Genomic DNA, 13,734 nt, shown 5'->3' with positions numbered 1-13,734 from the left:
TCCCCTCTTAGAAGTTCTAGCCAATTAAGCTTGATTTATATCTGCTCTCACAAGAAACGTTTATAAATAAAAGAAGTTAAAAATCGATTGTAAACTACAAGAAATACAATGAAAAAAAATGCAAGTCACCAAGAGAGGTAGGTTCATATAAGAACCAACCTTACCCTACCTCTCTAATATTCAAAAAGAAAAAATTCTTGAGATCGGGGATGCCTCAAAGAAAAAGAAAAAATGACAAACATATGAGAGAAGTTGGTTCGCATGAGAATTGAGATCTTCCACCCTCCCATTTCCATGAGAAATGTACTGTCAAGTCTTTAAAATCATGAAAAAAACATCACAATATCCTTGAAGATGTTGGTTCACACAAGAATTGATGTCTCTATCTCTCCCTATTTTTTAAAATATAAGAATCTCACCCCCAGATATAAGATAAAAACAAGGAAAGTTCACCTATAGGAAAAACAATGATAGGGAGATATTGGTTCACTCGTGAATCAATGTTTCAACAAAAAAATAAAAAGAAATAATAAGACCAAGATGGGTAAAAAACTGAATAAAAAACAAAATAGAATGCTAGGAGATGTAAGTTTATACAAGAACCGACATCTCCATCCTTTCTATTGTTCAAGAGAAAACAAAAATCAAGAAAAAAAACATTATTTCTCTAATGAAAGAAATAAAGCAAGGAGATGGCAATTCATTGGGAGCAATTGATTAAGGAGTGTCTTGGAGAGTGTCTATCATATTGATTGAGGAGTGTCTTGAAGTGCATTGTGAGATTGAAACACTTTTCTCTTGCCTTTCCCTGTTCAAACCCTAACTGTAAAACCCTAAAAATCAATAGTCACAATCTGTTAAGATCCTATCTCTTACACCTTAAGCCAATTGGCTAAAGGGGTGATCACTTGATTGCAAGGCCCTTTCTTTATTTTATTATCTTAATCTGGTGCCTAACAATTCTCCCTTTATTAGGGAATGATTGTCTGCGATCATATTGTTAGGCACCAGGTCAGGATAATAGGATAAAGAAAGGGCCCTGCAATCAAGTGATCACCCCTTTAGCTCAATTGGCTTAGGGTGTAAGGGATAGGATCCTAACATTGGTATCGGAGCAGTTGGTTGCGATGGCCGACCAAGCTGAACGCTGGAATCCTACGGAGATTTGGACCATTCAAGATGTGGTTCATGAGCTGCGAGCCCTTAACTGAAATCAGCAAGAGATACAAGACGAGATGCATGGCATGATGGATACCATGCATGGGCAGGTTGAGGCACTCGAGGCTGGATGGGGTAGCGCTCCAAGTAAGCCTTCTTTGGTAGATCGACTCAAGATTCCAACTTTTTCCGGTGATGGTGGTGTGGACGAGTGTCTCGCTTGGCTAGCCAATGTGAAGAAGTTCTTGGCTGCTAGAGGAACTCCAGATGCAGAGGCTTTAGTGGCTATTCCGATGGTTTTGCGTGATGTAAGTCTTCAATGGTGGAATTGGCTTGAGGAGTCCCGTGTTGCAGATAAGAAACCACCAGTGTCTACCATGGATGAGTTTGAGGCTGCTTTCCGTTTACATTTTGCCCCTCATTACGATGTGGAGAATGCTCATACAGAACTTCACCATTTCCAGCAAGGGAAAATGATGCTTGGGGATTATATTGAGAAGCTTACTCGCTTGATTAGTCGTGTTCCAACGAAGGATCCAGATCAGAACAAGTCCTACTTCATTGATGGCCTACATAGTGAGAGCATGCAGCAACACTTGCGTCATTCTCAGCCTACAAAGAGTTTGGAGGAGCTCTTTGATGGCTCGTTGACTTGACAATGACAAGCACAAGTCTTGCAAGCGTTCGCGGAGTCCTTCTGTCGAGAATCGTCGTGATGATCGCCGTGGACACAAGGATGGGAACAAGCATCACAAGTTGAAGTCGGTGGTGACTACTTCAGATGCTGGTCCAAGAAGTAGAAGTTATTTGTGAAGAATTATAGACAGGGTTGTCATCATTGCGGCGAACTTGGACACTACAAGGCTGATTGTTCGTAGTTGAAGAACAAGCAGCAGGACAAGAAGAATGGCCAATCATCTTCTCACGGTAAGTCAGATACTAAAAAGTTGCAAACTTTGCAACGTGAGGATGAGGAGAATGACCATTCCGGTCGGAGGAAGCGACTTTCGATCGTTGCTCGTCAACTCAACTGTGTGTGGAACAAGATGGAGCTTGAGGATACGCGTGAATCAGCTTTAATGCTGGAGGGCGTGTTCCGTGGCGATCCAGTGCGGATTTTACTGGATAGTGGGAGCGATGACAACTTTGTTTTGGCAAAGTTTGTTGCGGAGCATTGCCTGAACACACGTGGAGTTCTTCCATACACAGTGGAAGGTGCGACTACCTCTGCTCAGCATTTCGATGCTTGTGTCGAGGGGCTGGAAGTGTTGGTTGGCAAAACCACACTTGTGGAGACTTTTTATCTCGCAGATATCCATCATGTGGATCTCATTCTTGGGATGCCATGGTTGGTGAAGGTGGATCCAGAGATAAAGTGGAGCATTAAGCGTATCTCGCTGGAGTATAGTGGCGTTAAAGATGTGTGGTTTGGCGAGGGCATTCAACCACCAGTTGTTATGCTCTCTGCTACATCTTTGAAGCGGGCTTGTCGTAATGGAAAAGCACTTTCAAGTTACTTGCTGTTTGTTCGTGACTTGGGGGACCAAGGCACTATGGGGGAGAAGCAGCAGTACGGGATGTACTTGATGAGTTTTCTGATGTTTTTCCATCTGAACTTCCTCATGGATTGCCTCCATTACGAGGTGTGGAGCATGGGATTACATTGGAGCCGGGGACACGGCCCATTTACTGGCGTCCATTTTGGTTAAGTTATGTGGAGGAGCAAGAAGTTCAACGACAAGTCAAGGAGTTACTTGAGTTTGGATTTATTCAGCCAAGTAAGTCTCTATTTGGTGCTTCGGTCTTGCTTGTGAAGAAGAAGGACAGTTCAATGCGGATGTGTATTGACTACCGCGCTTTAAACAAGAAGACAGTGAAGGATAAGATGCCGATGCCATGTGTGGATGATATCCTGGACAAGCTTGGTGAAGCACGAGTGTTTACCAAGATTGATCTAAGGAGTGGATATCATTAGATTGCAATGGATGATGCATCTATCTCCAAGACAACATTCAACACAAGCTTCGGACATTTTGAGTTTACAGTTATGCCGTTTGGTTTGACAAATGCACCAGCCACATTTACTCAGTTGATAACAGAGGTATTTAGGCGTTATCTTCATGAGTTTGTGAAGATTTTCTTGGATGATATTCTTGTTTTTAGCAAGAATATGGAGGAGCATAGGGTGCATTTGCGCAAGGTTCTTTTGTTACTTCGTGACAGCAAACTTTATGTGAAGAAGAGCAAATGTGAATTTGCAAAGTCGGAGGTGGAATATCTAGGCCATATTGTGACATCTAAGGGTGTCAAGACGGATCCAAGGAAGGTGGCTGTGGTGGAAAACTGGCCTACACCAACTACAGTGGCTGAGTTGCACAGTTTTCTTGGTATGGCTAGTTACTACCGACGTTTCTAGCATAAGTTTGCAGAGGTGGCTATTCCTTTGACGTAGTTGTTACGCAAGAATGTGCCATTTGAGTGGAAGAAGCCACAAGAGGAGAGTTTTGTGGCATTGAAACGATTGTTGAGCGAGACTCCAGTGCTTCGCATTGCTGATCCATCGAAACCTTACGAGGTGACATGCGATGCGAGTGGTTATGCACTGGGAGGCGTTCTCATGCAAGAGGGACAGCCTATTGCATATAAGAGTCGAACTTTGAATTTCGCGGAGCAACGTTATTCCACATATGAGCAAGAGTTACTCTTTATTGTTCATGCTTTACGGACGTGGCGGCACTATCTTTATGGTGCAGTGTTTGTGGTGTTGACAGATCACAAACCACTTGTGTATCTTTTCACACAGAAGGAGTTGAACACTAGGCAAACTCGTTGGATGGTCAAACTCATGGAGTTTGGGGAGTTTCCTATTGAGCATCGTCCGGGAAAATCAAATGTGGTGGCAGATGCTTTATCTCGTGTTCGTCATGTGACGACGTTACGAACACGATTTTGTCATCATTTGAGTAAGGTGGTCAGCGAGTTTGGGCAGTTGGTTGAGCATGCTCAGGCTCAGGATGCTGAGGTGGCCTCTTTGCGAGACCAAATGGAAGACCCTTTCTCATTGGTGGATGGGATTCTCTACTATAATGGCCGTGTATATTTGCCACGGGTGGATGCGTTAATTACTCAAGTTTTATTCCACTATCATAATCGTCCAAAGGCCGGTCATTTTGGGGGGAAGAAGACGGATGAGTTGATTAAGCGCAACTTTTATTGAAGGAATATGAAAGCTGATATCCTCAAGTATTGTAAATCATGCGAACTTTGTCAGTGGGTTAAGGTGCCACGGGAGAAGCCGGGGGGACTTTTGCAACCTTTACCTATTCCTCAGAGCCGTTGGTGTAGTATCTCTATGGACTTCATCACTTGTTTGCCACAAACACAGAAGCAAAAGGAGCAAGTATGGGTCATAGTGGATCGGTTGACGAATTATGTGCGGTTGTTGGCTCTTCGGAAGATTGTCACTGCCTCAGACTTGGCTGCGGTTTACTTGGAGAAGGTTTTTCCTGATTTTGGTTTGCCGGAGGACATCATTAGTGATCGAGATTCAAAGTTCACCAGTGGATTTTGGAAAAGCTTTGCAAAGGCTATGCAAGTGACTTTGAAACTCTTGAGTGGAGATTATTCTCAGACGGATGGGCAAACCGAGCGTGTGAATCAGGTGGTGGAGGATATGTTACATTGTAGTATTGGTCAAAGGCAAGGACAGTGGGATTTATATCTTCTGTTGGTGCAATTTGCTTACAACAATAGCCAACATAGTGGAACCAAGCTAAGTCCTTATTTTGCGATGTTTAGAAGGCATCCTCAAACAGCGGTGGAGTTGGGATTGCATTTGAGTAAGGACGTTCAAGATAAGCTTGATTCCGAGGCAACTGATCTGGCCATAAAACTTGATGAGATTCTGGTGGTGTGCAAACGGAATTTGCAAGCAGCTTAGGACAAAGCGGAGAAGTTTGCCAATGAGCATCGCCAATTCCGGGAATATAAGATGGGTGATCTCATCTTTGTGCGAGTGATCTTTCCGTCAAGTTAGCGACGGAACACCTTGGTGCTTTTACGGACAGGGAAGAGTGATAAACTCTCCCATCGATATGCTGGTCCATATGAAGTGCTGGAGCACATTGGTAAAGCGGCTTATCGGGTGCGGTTACCAGCTGGGGTGAAAATTCATCCGGTATTTTATGTCAGCCAGTTGAAAGGTGTACTATCTCAGAGTGACGGGCCCAATGCCTCCTTGATGTATACGGCTGTGGAAGATGGACTAGGAGCTTGAGCAGGATTCCCCAGAAAGGGTGATCACCGGTACAACTCGTCCTTGGGACAAGGACATTGTTGGGGGGGAAGAATTGTTAGGCACCAGCTTTGACTATGTGGTCAACGTCGGTCAAAGGGAGGCTCAAGGGTATATTAAGGCATGTTAGGGTAAGGGACTTAACCTACCCTAGGGCTCACAGTGGAGCGGCGGTGCAGTGGAGCTTTTGAGGTAGCTCGGGGGTGGTTGGGTGGTGAGGAACCTCAAGAGGTGGCGTAACATAGTCTAGGGCAACTAGATCTTTGTCTTTTTGCGCCGGATCATAACATTGGTATCGGAGCCCAATTCGATTCTCGTGGCTAACGAGTGGGGCAGGAATATTTTGAAGGAATATTCAACATGGTGAATCTAGAGGGAGAACCAAAGTTTGGTAGACCCTAAGAGAAGGACCATGGTGACCGGATGGTGGCCTAAGTATGATCGCGGACGATCATTTCCTGACGAGGGGGAGGATTGTTAGGCACCAGGTCAGGATAATAGGATAAAGAAAGGGCCCTGCAATCAAGTGATCACCCCTTTAGTCAATTGGCTTAGGGTGTAAGGGATAGGATCCTAACACATACTTAGGCCACCCTCTAGTCATCATAGTCCTTCTTTTAGAGTCTACTAAACTTTGGTTCTCTCTCTAGATCCACTATGTTGAATATTCCTTCAGAATATTTTTGCCCCACTCATCAGCCACGAGAATCAAATTGGGCTCCGATACCAATGTTAGGATCCTATCCCCTATCCCTTACACCCTAAGCTAATTAACTAAAGGGGTGATCACTTCATTGTAGGGCCCTTTCTTTATCCTATTATTTTGACTTGGTGCCTAACACAATCAATAGTCACAATGAATGGTCACGATTTTTATTTTCTTTGATGGCAATTGCTTCCTAGATTCTAGTGACTTTAATTTTATAAATGGTAGGATATATTTATTGGATAAATCTTCTATGAACAAAGATTTAATGTGTTCTTTACAAGGACATAGTGAAAATTTGAAGAATATATATTCCCATTGTAAGAAGACAGAAGTTCCTCATCTCTTATGTACTCAATTTCCTTCAATTCCATCTGTAATGATTGAGATTGCTGAAATGCCTTATCCACCATTTCAAAAACTAGTCCAAAAGCAACACACCTCTTTGTCTAAGAAGCTATATCTAATTGGTTTTGTGTGTGAACTAACTTCTCTAAGCTTGACTCTCACTTCTTACAAAAGAATAAAACTCTCTCTTAGGGAAACAACATGGAGATGAGAGGGAGAACAAGCTATTAGTGTTACAACTGTTATGATTGGTTAGTGCCTTTTGCTCATAACCCCATTCATCTCAGTAGTATTATTTTTCTTACAATCAATTATGCATATATTAATATCTTAATATTTAAAGCATTAAATGACTAGGAATATATATTTCTTTGAAGGCTCAATGATCAATCCCTCTAGGCATGACAAGGTTGCTATAGGGTTTAAATATTGCAAATGCAAGGTGATATCTATGTGTCGAGCATGTTTTGATGCAAGGATGCACTACTTTTTGTTGTGGGATGGCTATTTAGATAGAGCAGCAATGCATATTAGACACCACCAACACACAATAAAGAATGGAATTTGCCATGATTCTTTTCACAATTTGAAAGCTATTGTTGTTGTAGAGGTTAAAAAGAAAAGTGCCACAACTTCAAAGTGAGCTTGAAGGACCTGCTTTGAAATATAAAACCCATAAATATATTATAAATTTACATAGATAAAAGATTAATATTTAACTCTACTTCATCTCTAATAATACTCTTTCTTTAGTTGAATAAAGAACTGGATGCAAGAATGGTGAAATCGGAAGTTTCAATCTAGATTGGATGTAATTTTGGAAGTGAAGAGAAAATGTCTCTATGAATTTATTTATGGAAACTTATTTGTAGGCCAAGTGATTTCAAATAGTCAATGCACTTTCATTTTCAAGATGTTGATTCTTGGTCCTACCTTTAGTATGAATCTTATATATTAAATGGATATGGATGGAGATGGAGATTTAGCTAATCCTTAGATCCATTTTGACCACATGAAACGAGTTTTAAGCTGGTCAATTATAGGAGCCTATGTTTATGATCACAAGGAAGTGGCTTTTCATTTTTTAGGAATTCATACCAATTTCCACTATACCCATTCCTTCTATAGATTGCTATACAACTTGGCCATAGCTATAGCTAAATTCAAGGTTAAGAATCTGGCAAATACTAATGGTGGTAATTGGTTGGGTATATGACAATTTTTTGGAGGTGATAAACATTAGCCATTATAAGGTAGAGAGAAGAGTTGTGAGTTTCATTGGGCAAAGAGTGTCAACGAACATTGTTATTGCATTAAATGTGACTTTCATAATGAGTTCAAGTGGCTTTGTCGAGAGTGGATGGGCACACCAAATAAGAGGACTATGAGGGACAGGCAAATGAGATGTGCTTATGATAGCATGAAGGAGACAAAGTGCTAATAAAACACTTTCCACAAATGGAGTGTTAACTTACATGGTGGGAAGTTTAAATGCTTCAATGGGGCCATTCTATGACCAAAATTCAAGGTACATTCCATACTTGAGATTTGTCTAGGGCAATTATAAGACTGAAAAAAAAATTAACACTTGATATTACACTAACAATTAATCTCTCTGAGAGCAAATATAGGAGTTTTTGCGGCACTAGCTCATTGCCACATTCTCCTCATATCATGGTTTAAATTCTGGCTTAATAAAGCATAGAAAATATTATATGTTCTTGGAATATTCCCTCATCCTTGTACATAAGAGGATTGAGTATAGGGTTCCACCCTATATTGTTCTTGCACTTGAGCTCAGAACTATGAGTTTGTGAGCATGTTCGTAAAGGATGGATCCATGGGTAGGGTTGAGAGATGCCCCAATAGTTGGTGAACCTGACATAATGAGCTAGCTTAGCTTTCTTTAAAGAATGAAGAGTTTAGGCTAAATTCATATTCATAAAGGTCTTTACTTCTATAAATCTAGAGCATAAGTGTAACAAATATGGTTTTCACCCTTTACCCTATGTGATTTACCATAAGTTAACCCTGGAGTGGAACCTTAACCCTTAGACATGTGGGCCAAGGTTGGAACCCAAGTTTAAGGCCTTAAGCCATTGAATAAAGGTATGGAGCCAAACTCCTAAATATATAACTAAAGAGCATAAGAAACTAGAGTATGGAATAACTCTCTATCATACAGCCTAAGGAGTGAAGGGGAAGGAGCATGAAGTGACATTGGAATAGTCTTATAGTATCAAGTATCCCAATGCCAAGACCAACATAGAAAATATGAATATTTCTTATACTAAGGAGTGCATTTGTTTTGTTCTTCTTTTTATTAAAAATTTGATGTTTGAGTTAATTTGTTTTTGAGCTTTTGGTAATTTTAACTCATGATTTTAGTCATTCTCTTGGTTTAAGCCTAGGCTTTCCAATGAATCTATCCATACTCAATTTCGTGTGTAAAGTCAAGAGATTTCTATGGAAACATATTCCCCTTGATTAGTTTTGAGTATTGGAGCTTGATTTCTTTTCTTTTCTACATCATTTTTAAATGGCATTTTATATCTGTAAACGACTAATTTTTCCATTCTACTTTAGTCACTTAACCACACCTCCGACCACTTGAAGGAGTCTCATTCACAACCTTTATAAGTCCCATTCAGGACTTGGGGCTTGCTAGCCCCGAGAATGGCATCCATGCCACTCAACCTTTGCACTTGGTCCAAGTGCTCCACGTGTCTGATCCCATGACTGACACCCCAAAGTACCACTGACATATGAGCCTGTTACGCTAGGCCATGCTCATTCACGGGGCTGGGTAGTTTTTGAGCTGAGCTCAAGTCAATGAAAGTCAACGAAAGTCAACGGAAGTCAATACAATCCCCTAACTGGCGAAAGTTTAATGGCACTACCTTAGTTCGTCCTGAACCAAGAATTTTTAACATAAAATCTAGGTGTTTAAGGTATTCCATAAGCTCATGTAGATTATTGGTTCGACATGAACTAATCTTTTAGTCTACAAAAAAAGAAAATAATATATTAAACAATATAATTTATATTAAAATCAGAATATATTCAATCTTCTTCTGCTTCCATATCCAGAAAAGTAGAAATGGGTATAGTGGAATGCTCCTTCACTATAGGCTCGTGTTGTATGTAATGTTGTGCCATACGTTCAGCATAAATAGGTAAGTGGAATTGACTTTGGTCCATATGATCATCCATATCATCAAGATCAAGCGTGTGGACTGAAACACTGTGTGTGATAAGTGTAGACCTAATAAAATAGAAACATTTGAGAATAAATATTATAGATTATTTCAAGCACTAACATCACCTGTCGCAAAATCTCCTAAGAATGTCCTCAAAGGCACCCTCCTTCTCAAGTGCAAAAACCGCTCGGCCTGTCTCTTTTGCTGCCTGCACCATTGATCCAAATCCTGCTGTAGCATCAAGCACAATCCCCTTTGGCGGACAAAATAACTCCAACAAGATTTGCATGGCCGTGACCGAACGATGTCGATAACCAGGGAACGCTGGGTGAAGAACGTCCGAGTCAATCACATTTGGGATGATGTCTGTAGAGCTGTCATATCCTGGTAAAGCAAGAGCAGCACGCTCGTCAGCTCGTGTGGCATTACGCCGGTTCCCAATGTGGCATAGAGCATGGTAGTTCCAGGAATAAATCTGGAAAAAAAAAATAGAATAGAGTTAATTTATAGATAAAGAAGTCACACACCTTTCGCGTCTGCCTGCTAGTGCCTTTTGTGTCCACCGCCATACTCGAAAGAAGGCAGCCAGATGAAAACTCAACAAATCCATCATCGTTGTCAGCCAAGTGTGCGAGAAGGCCTTCCCACATTAGAGAGCGAGGAAGGATCATGACAACCACACCCTCGTATGTCATGAAACTGCTCGCAACCTTTAAGGCTTGGGAAATGTGTTGGGCCTGCAACACATTCCATGACGGAGTATCCCCCTGTGGTGGTGCCATCCCATCGGGAAGATCAAAAAAGATGAAATCGATCTTCCCATAAGGTGTGAGCTGACCCAAACCATGGATCCACCGATCAAGCATGTAGAGCTCCCGACTAGTAGCATCTAAAAGCTGTGTGTAATCCCCAATGAGAATAGCAACTTCCCCAACACTGGCCGTTGGGGATAGAGGGCGAACCTGAAAATCAATTATTAGAACTAAAAGTTGAAGATAAAATTCATGCTTACTAACCTGTTTATGCATCGCTGCAGAGGAGAGCTCTTCTAGGTCGTCATCTGTAGCCGTAGGGAGGGATGGGAAGAATGTCTTAGTCCGCCGAAAAGACTGATGGCTGCTCTCTGCAACATCTATAAAAAAAAAAGTGAAGTCAAGAATGAATAAAAGAATGTTCCAAATCAAAGTCCTTACTCTCATGAAAGGTTTCATGACGGCCCCTTCGGGGGTTGCGAGGAGCAGGTACTGGAATCTCTTGTGCTGGAATTTCCTGTACAATTTCCTCTGGTTCAACAGTATTTGGATTTGGCATGGTTTCCTGAGTGCTGACTTCTAGGTTTAGTTGTTGAACTTCAACAATGTCGTTATCATAGTCAGAAAGAGCCTCTGGAAAATAAGAATATAACTCAAGGTTAATATTTCCTAGCTAAGTGCTGAGTTTCAAGTGAACCTGGATGACATTCAAGGTAGAGATCTAGCTCGAAGTCCGATGTTGGCATCTGCTCCACGAGTTCAAGGTACCACAGGCATAGCTCCCTCTCATGTGTACAAGGACAGTAGAACTCTGGCTCATACATCCCAAGCTTCTTGCCTCTAGTCAGGAGCTTCTGCAAAACACCGGTTGTGTATACCGGTGCGCCGGGGCTATATTTTAAATATCTACAAAGTAAAACAAAAATATAAATACCAATATATAAATGAGAATTGAAAAAATACCTGTAAACCATGCGCCTCGCAAGAAATGGTTGTCCTGGTTGGTTCTTGAACTCAGCCGAACTCGTCCCACCACGTGGAAGCCAACCATTCCCTAGCTCCGCAAGACAAGCACGAATATATTCTTCGAGAGTGATACCTGTGCGGGTGCTGGAAAGAAACTTCTCATCCCAGACTTGTAGCATCTCCTCACCAGCGGCAATACTCTGAGAAATGTACGCCTTCTCCTTCATCACCTTCTCCATCCTTATCTCGCAGCGTTTTTCGTTATTTCGCAGCCAAGTGTTGAGAAGTTCCAAGCAGACACTTTGTTCAGCAAAGGACATTTTACTCTTAGAGATGTTGTAAATGAGTTCCTCCGGTGCTTTACCAGTTCCTACACACACAAAGAGTTATGAAATGTTTCACAAATTTTATAAGAACTTACGAACGCGAGAACAAATCTCGGCAATGCTATCAAGCCATTCCTGCCCGCGTCGTATGTCTGCAATCGAGAGCAACTTTTTCACCTTTGTTCTCTTCGTATTCAAAATTCGCTGCTCAATCGCATGCCACTCCATCTCCTTCTGCTGCTCGTCCCCTCGAGCATTTTTAAAGAATGACGCTCTTTCTCCTTTGATTATGGGCTGCAAGAAACATTATGTAAGTTGATACATACTTCAATAATAATTTACCTTCGCCCAGACAGCAACTAGAAAATCAAGTGGCAGTTGGTACCAAGTCTGCAATTCTTGGCCTTTCCTAGCTCCTAGCTTCACTCGAATTGCTTCAAATACCTCACGATTGTACAACGTTTGGACCTCCTCTAGCGAGAGCATGCCCATAAACCGAAGGTGCTCAATGTCATGTACCAATGTATGAGCTTGAAACGCAAATTGGTTTAGCCTGCAAAAACACGATATTAGCTAAGTTTACAAAAAATAAATTCTTACATGTTGATCTTATGGCATGCCATGTTGAGCTTCACAGTGTGCTCTCGAGTCATTGGTTCGACAAGTGTGACTGGAACACTAATGTGTCGTTCTTCGTCATCTCGGAACTTCTCTTGAATGCACTTCCAAAATGCCAGCCACCTATGGTTTCCATCGATCACCCAAAAGAGCTTTCCAATGAACCCTGCTGTCTCCACATGTTGTCCTAAGAATCCATCAAACTCACGAGACTTTCGCAGCCATATAGGATCCCATTTTTCCTCAAGTTCAGTAGTCACTGACTCTGTCCGGCCGGTTCCAGGGAAAGTTGGTGAAACGATGAAGGTACCAGCTGTGCTCCCAAACCCGACCTCGGCAAAGGAGCTGTAGATAGCCATGTTGAGGTCGTAAGCTGAGCGCACCCAATGGCTTTGAACCAATCGGCACAAAGGAACTAGAAATCGATGAGGGCCATTCCACGCCATTTCCTGTAACACTTTACTGACTGTCCGTTCTTGAGCTTGGATAATTGTGTCCCGAACACGATCATTCAAGATGGTGTCAGAATCATGCATGCATAATCCCTCACCACCATTAGCTCCCCCTGCACCACCAGCCTGAGGAGCAGTAGGAGCAGCTACCATGCCCCCAGTAGCCTCTGTAGTAGATCCACCTACAACGCTACCAATAACGTCCTCAGCTGGTTCATTGACCTGGCCGCGAGCAGCCTCAGCAACCGAAGGCATAGCACCCCCACCACCGCCAACATCAGATGCAAGTACCCCACCACCAGTACCCGCAGCCTCAGGAACACCAGTACCAACAGCCTCAATAACACCAACATCGATTTGAGTGTTCATCTCAACATCCACGTCATTGTTATACTCATCGTTGCCTCCAGCATGACTAGCCGAAACTTCATTAGATACTTGAGATGAATCTCCACTCAATCGGCCAAGCCCACAGCGATCAAGGCGGCTGCCTTTTCCTGGAGATCGAGACCATTGAGGTTGGCCTCGGCGCTTCCTCTAAAATAAAAAGCAAAACTATTAAAACATCTAACTTGTAATGTAAAGCAAACCTGTGGCATTTGAAGTTCAAGTCCCTTTTTGGAAGTTTCAAGCAGTCAAGTTTGATTTATATCTGCTCTCACAAGAAAAGTTTGTAAGTAAAAGATGTGAAAAATAGATTGTAAACTACAAGAAATGCAAAGGAAAAAAACATAAGTCACTGGGAGAGGTTGGTTCGCGCGAGAACTGACCTCACCCTACCTCTCAAGAAAAAGGAAAAACACAACAAGAATACGGGAGAGGTCGGTTCGCGCAAGAACCGACATCTTCCACCCTCTAATTTTCACATGAAATGCCCCATCAAGTCAATGAAATAAAAAAAAAAACCTTGAAGA

At 42.0% G+C, this 13,734-nt stretch overlaps 1 protein-coding gene across 1 annotated transcript; it reads right to left on the bottom strand.

Annotated features, from left to right (window-relative positions):
* Positions 1 to 9,822: 9,822 nt before the first annotated feature.
* Positions 9,823 to 10,292, bottom strand: LOC9661098. Its single transcript, XM_024665989.1, has 2 exons — positions 10,234 to 10,292; positions 9,823 to 10,181 (listed from the first exon to the last, which is right to left on the bottom strand). The coding sequence occupies exons 1-2, from the start codon at positions 10,273 to 10,275 to the stop codon at positions 9,828 to 9,830; spliced, it is 396 nt and encodes a 131-aa protein (XP_024521757.1). The 5' UTR covers positions 10,276 to 10,292; the 3' UTR covers positions 9,823 to 9,827.
* Between the last annotated feature and the right edge of the window lie 3,442 nt (positions 10,293 to 13,734).

This window comes from Selaginella moellendorffii, unplaced genomic scaffold, assembly GCF_000143415.4.
Source record: "Selaginella moellendorffii unplaced genomic scaffold, v1.0 SELMOscaffold_132, whole genome shotgun sequence".
NCBI lineage: Eukaryota > Viridiplantae > Streptophyta > Lycopodiopsida > Selaginellales > Selaginellaceae > Selaginella > Selaginella moellendorffii.
The sequence above is the reverse complement of the archived record's forward strand: the minus strand, read 5'-3'. Positions and strand labels throughout refer to the sequence as shown.

Bases quoted from the DNA above. Each gene is read 5' to 3' on its own strand.
- LOC9661098 (XM_024665989.1), bottom strand. From the start codon at position 10,275: ATGGCGGTGGACACAAAAGGCACTAGCAGGCAGACGCGAAAG. The intron at 10,182-10,233 runs GTGTGTGACTTC...TTTTTTTTCCAG, and splicing joins CTAGCAGGCAGACGCGAAAG to ATTTATTCCTGGAACTACCA.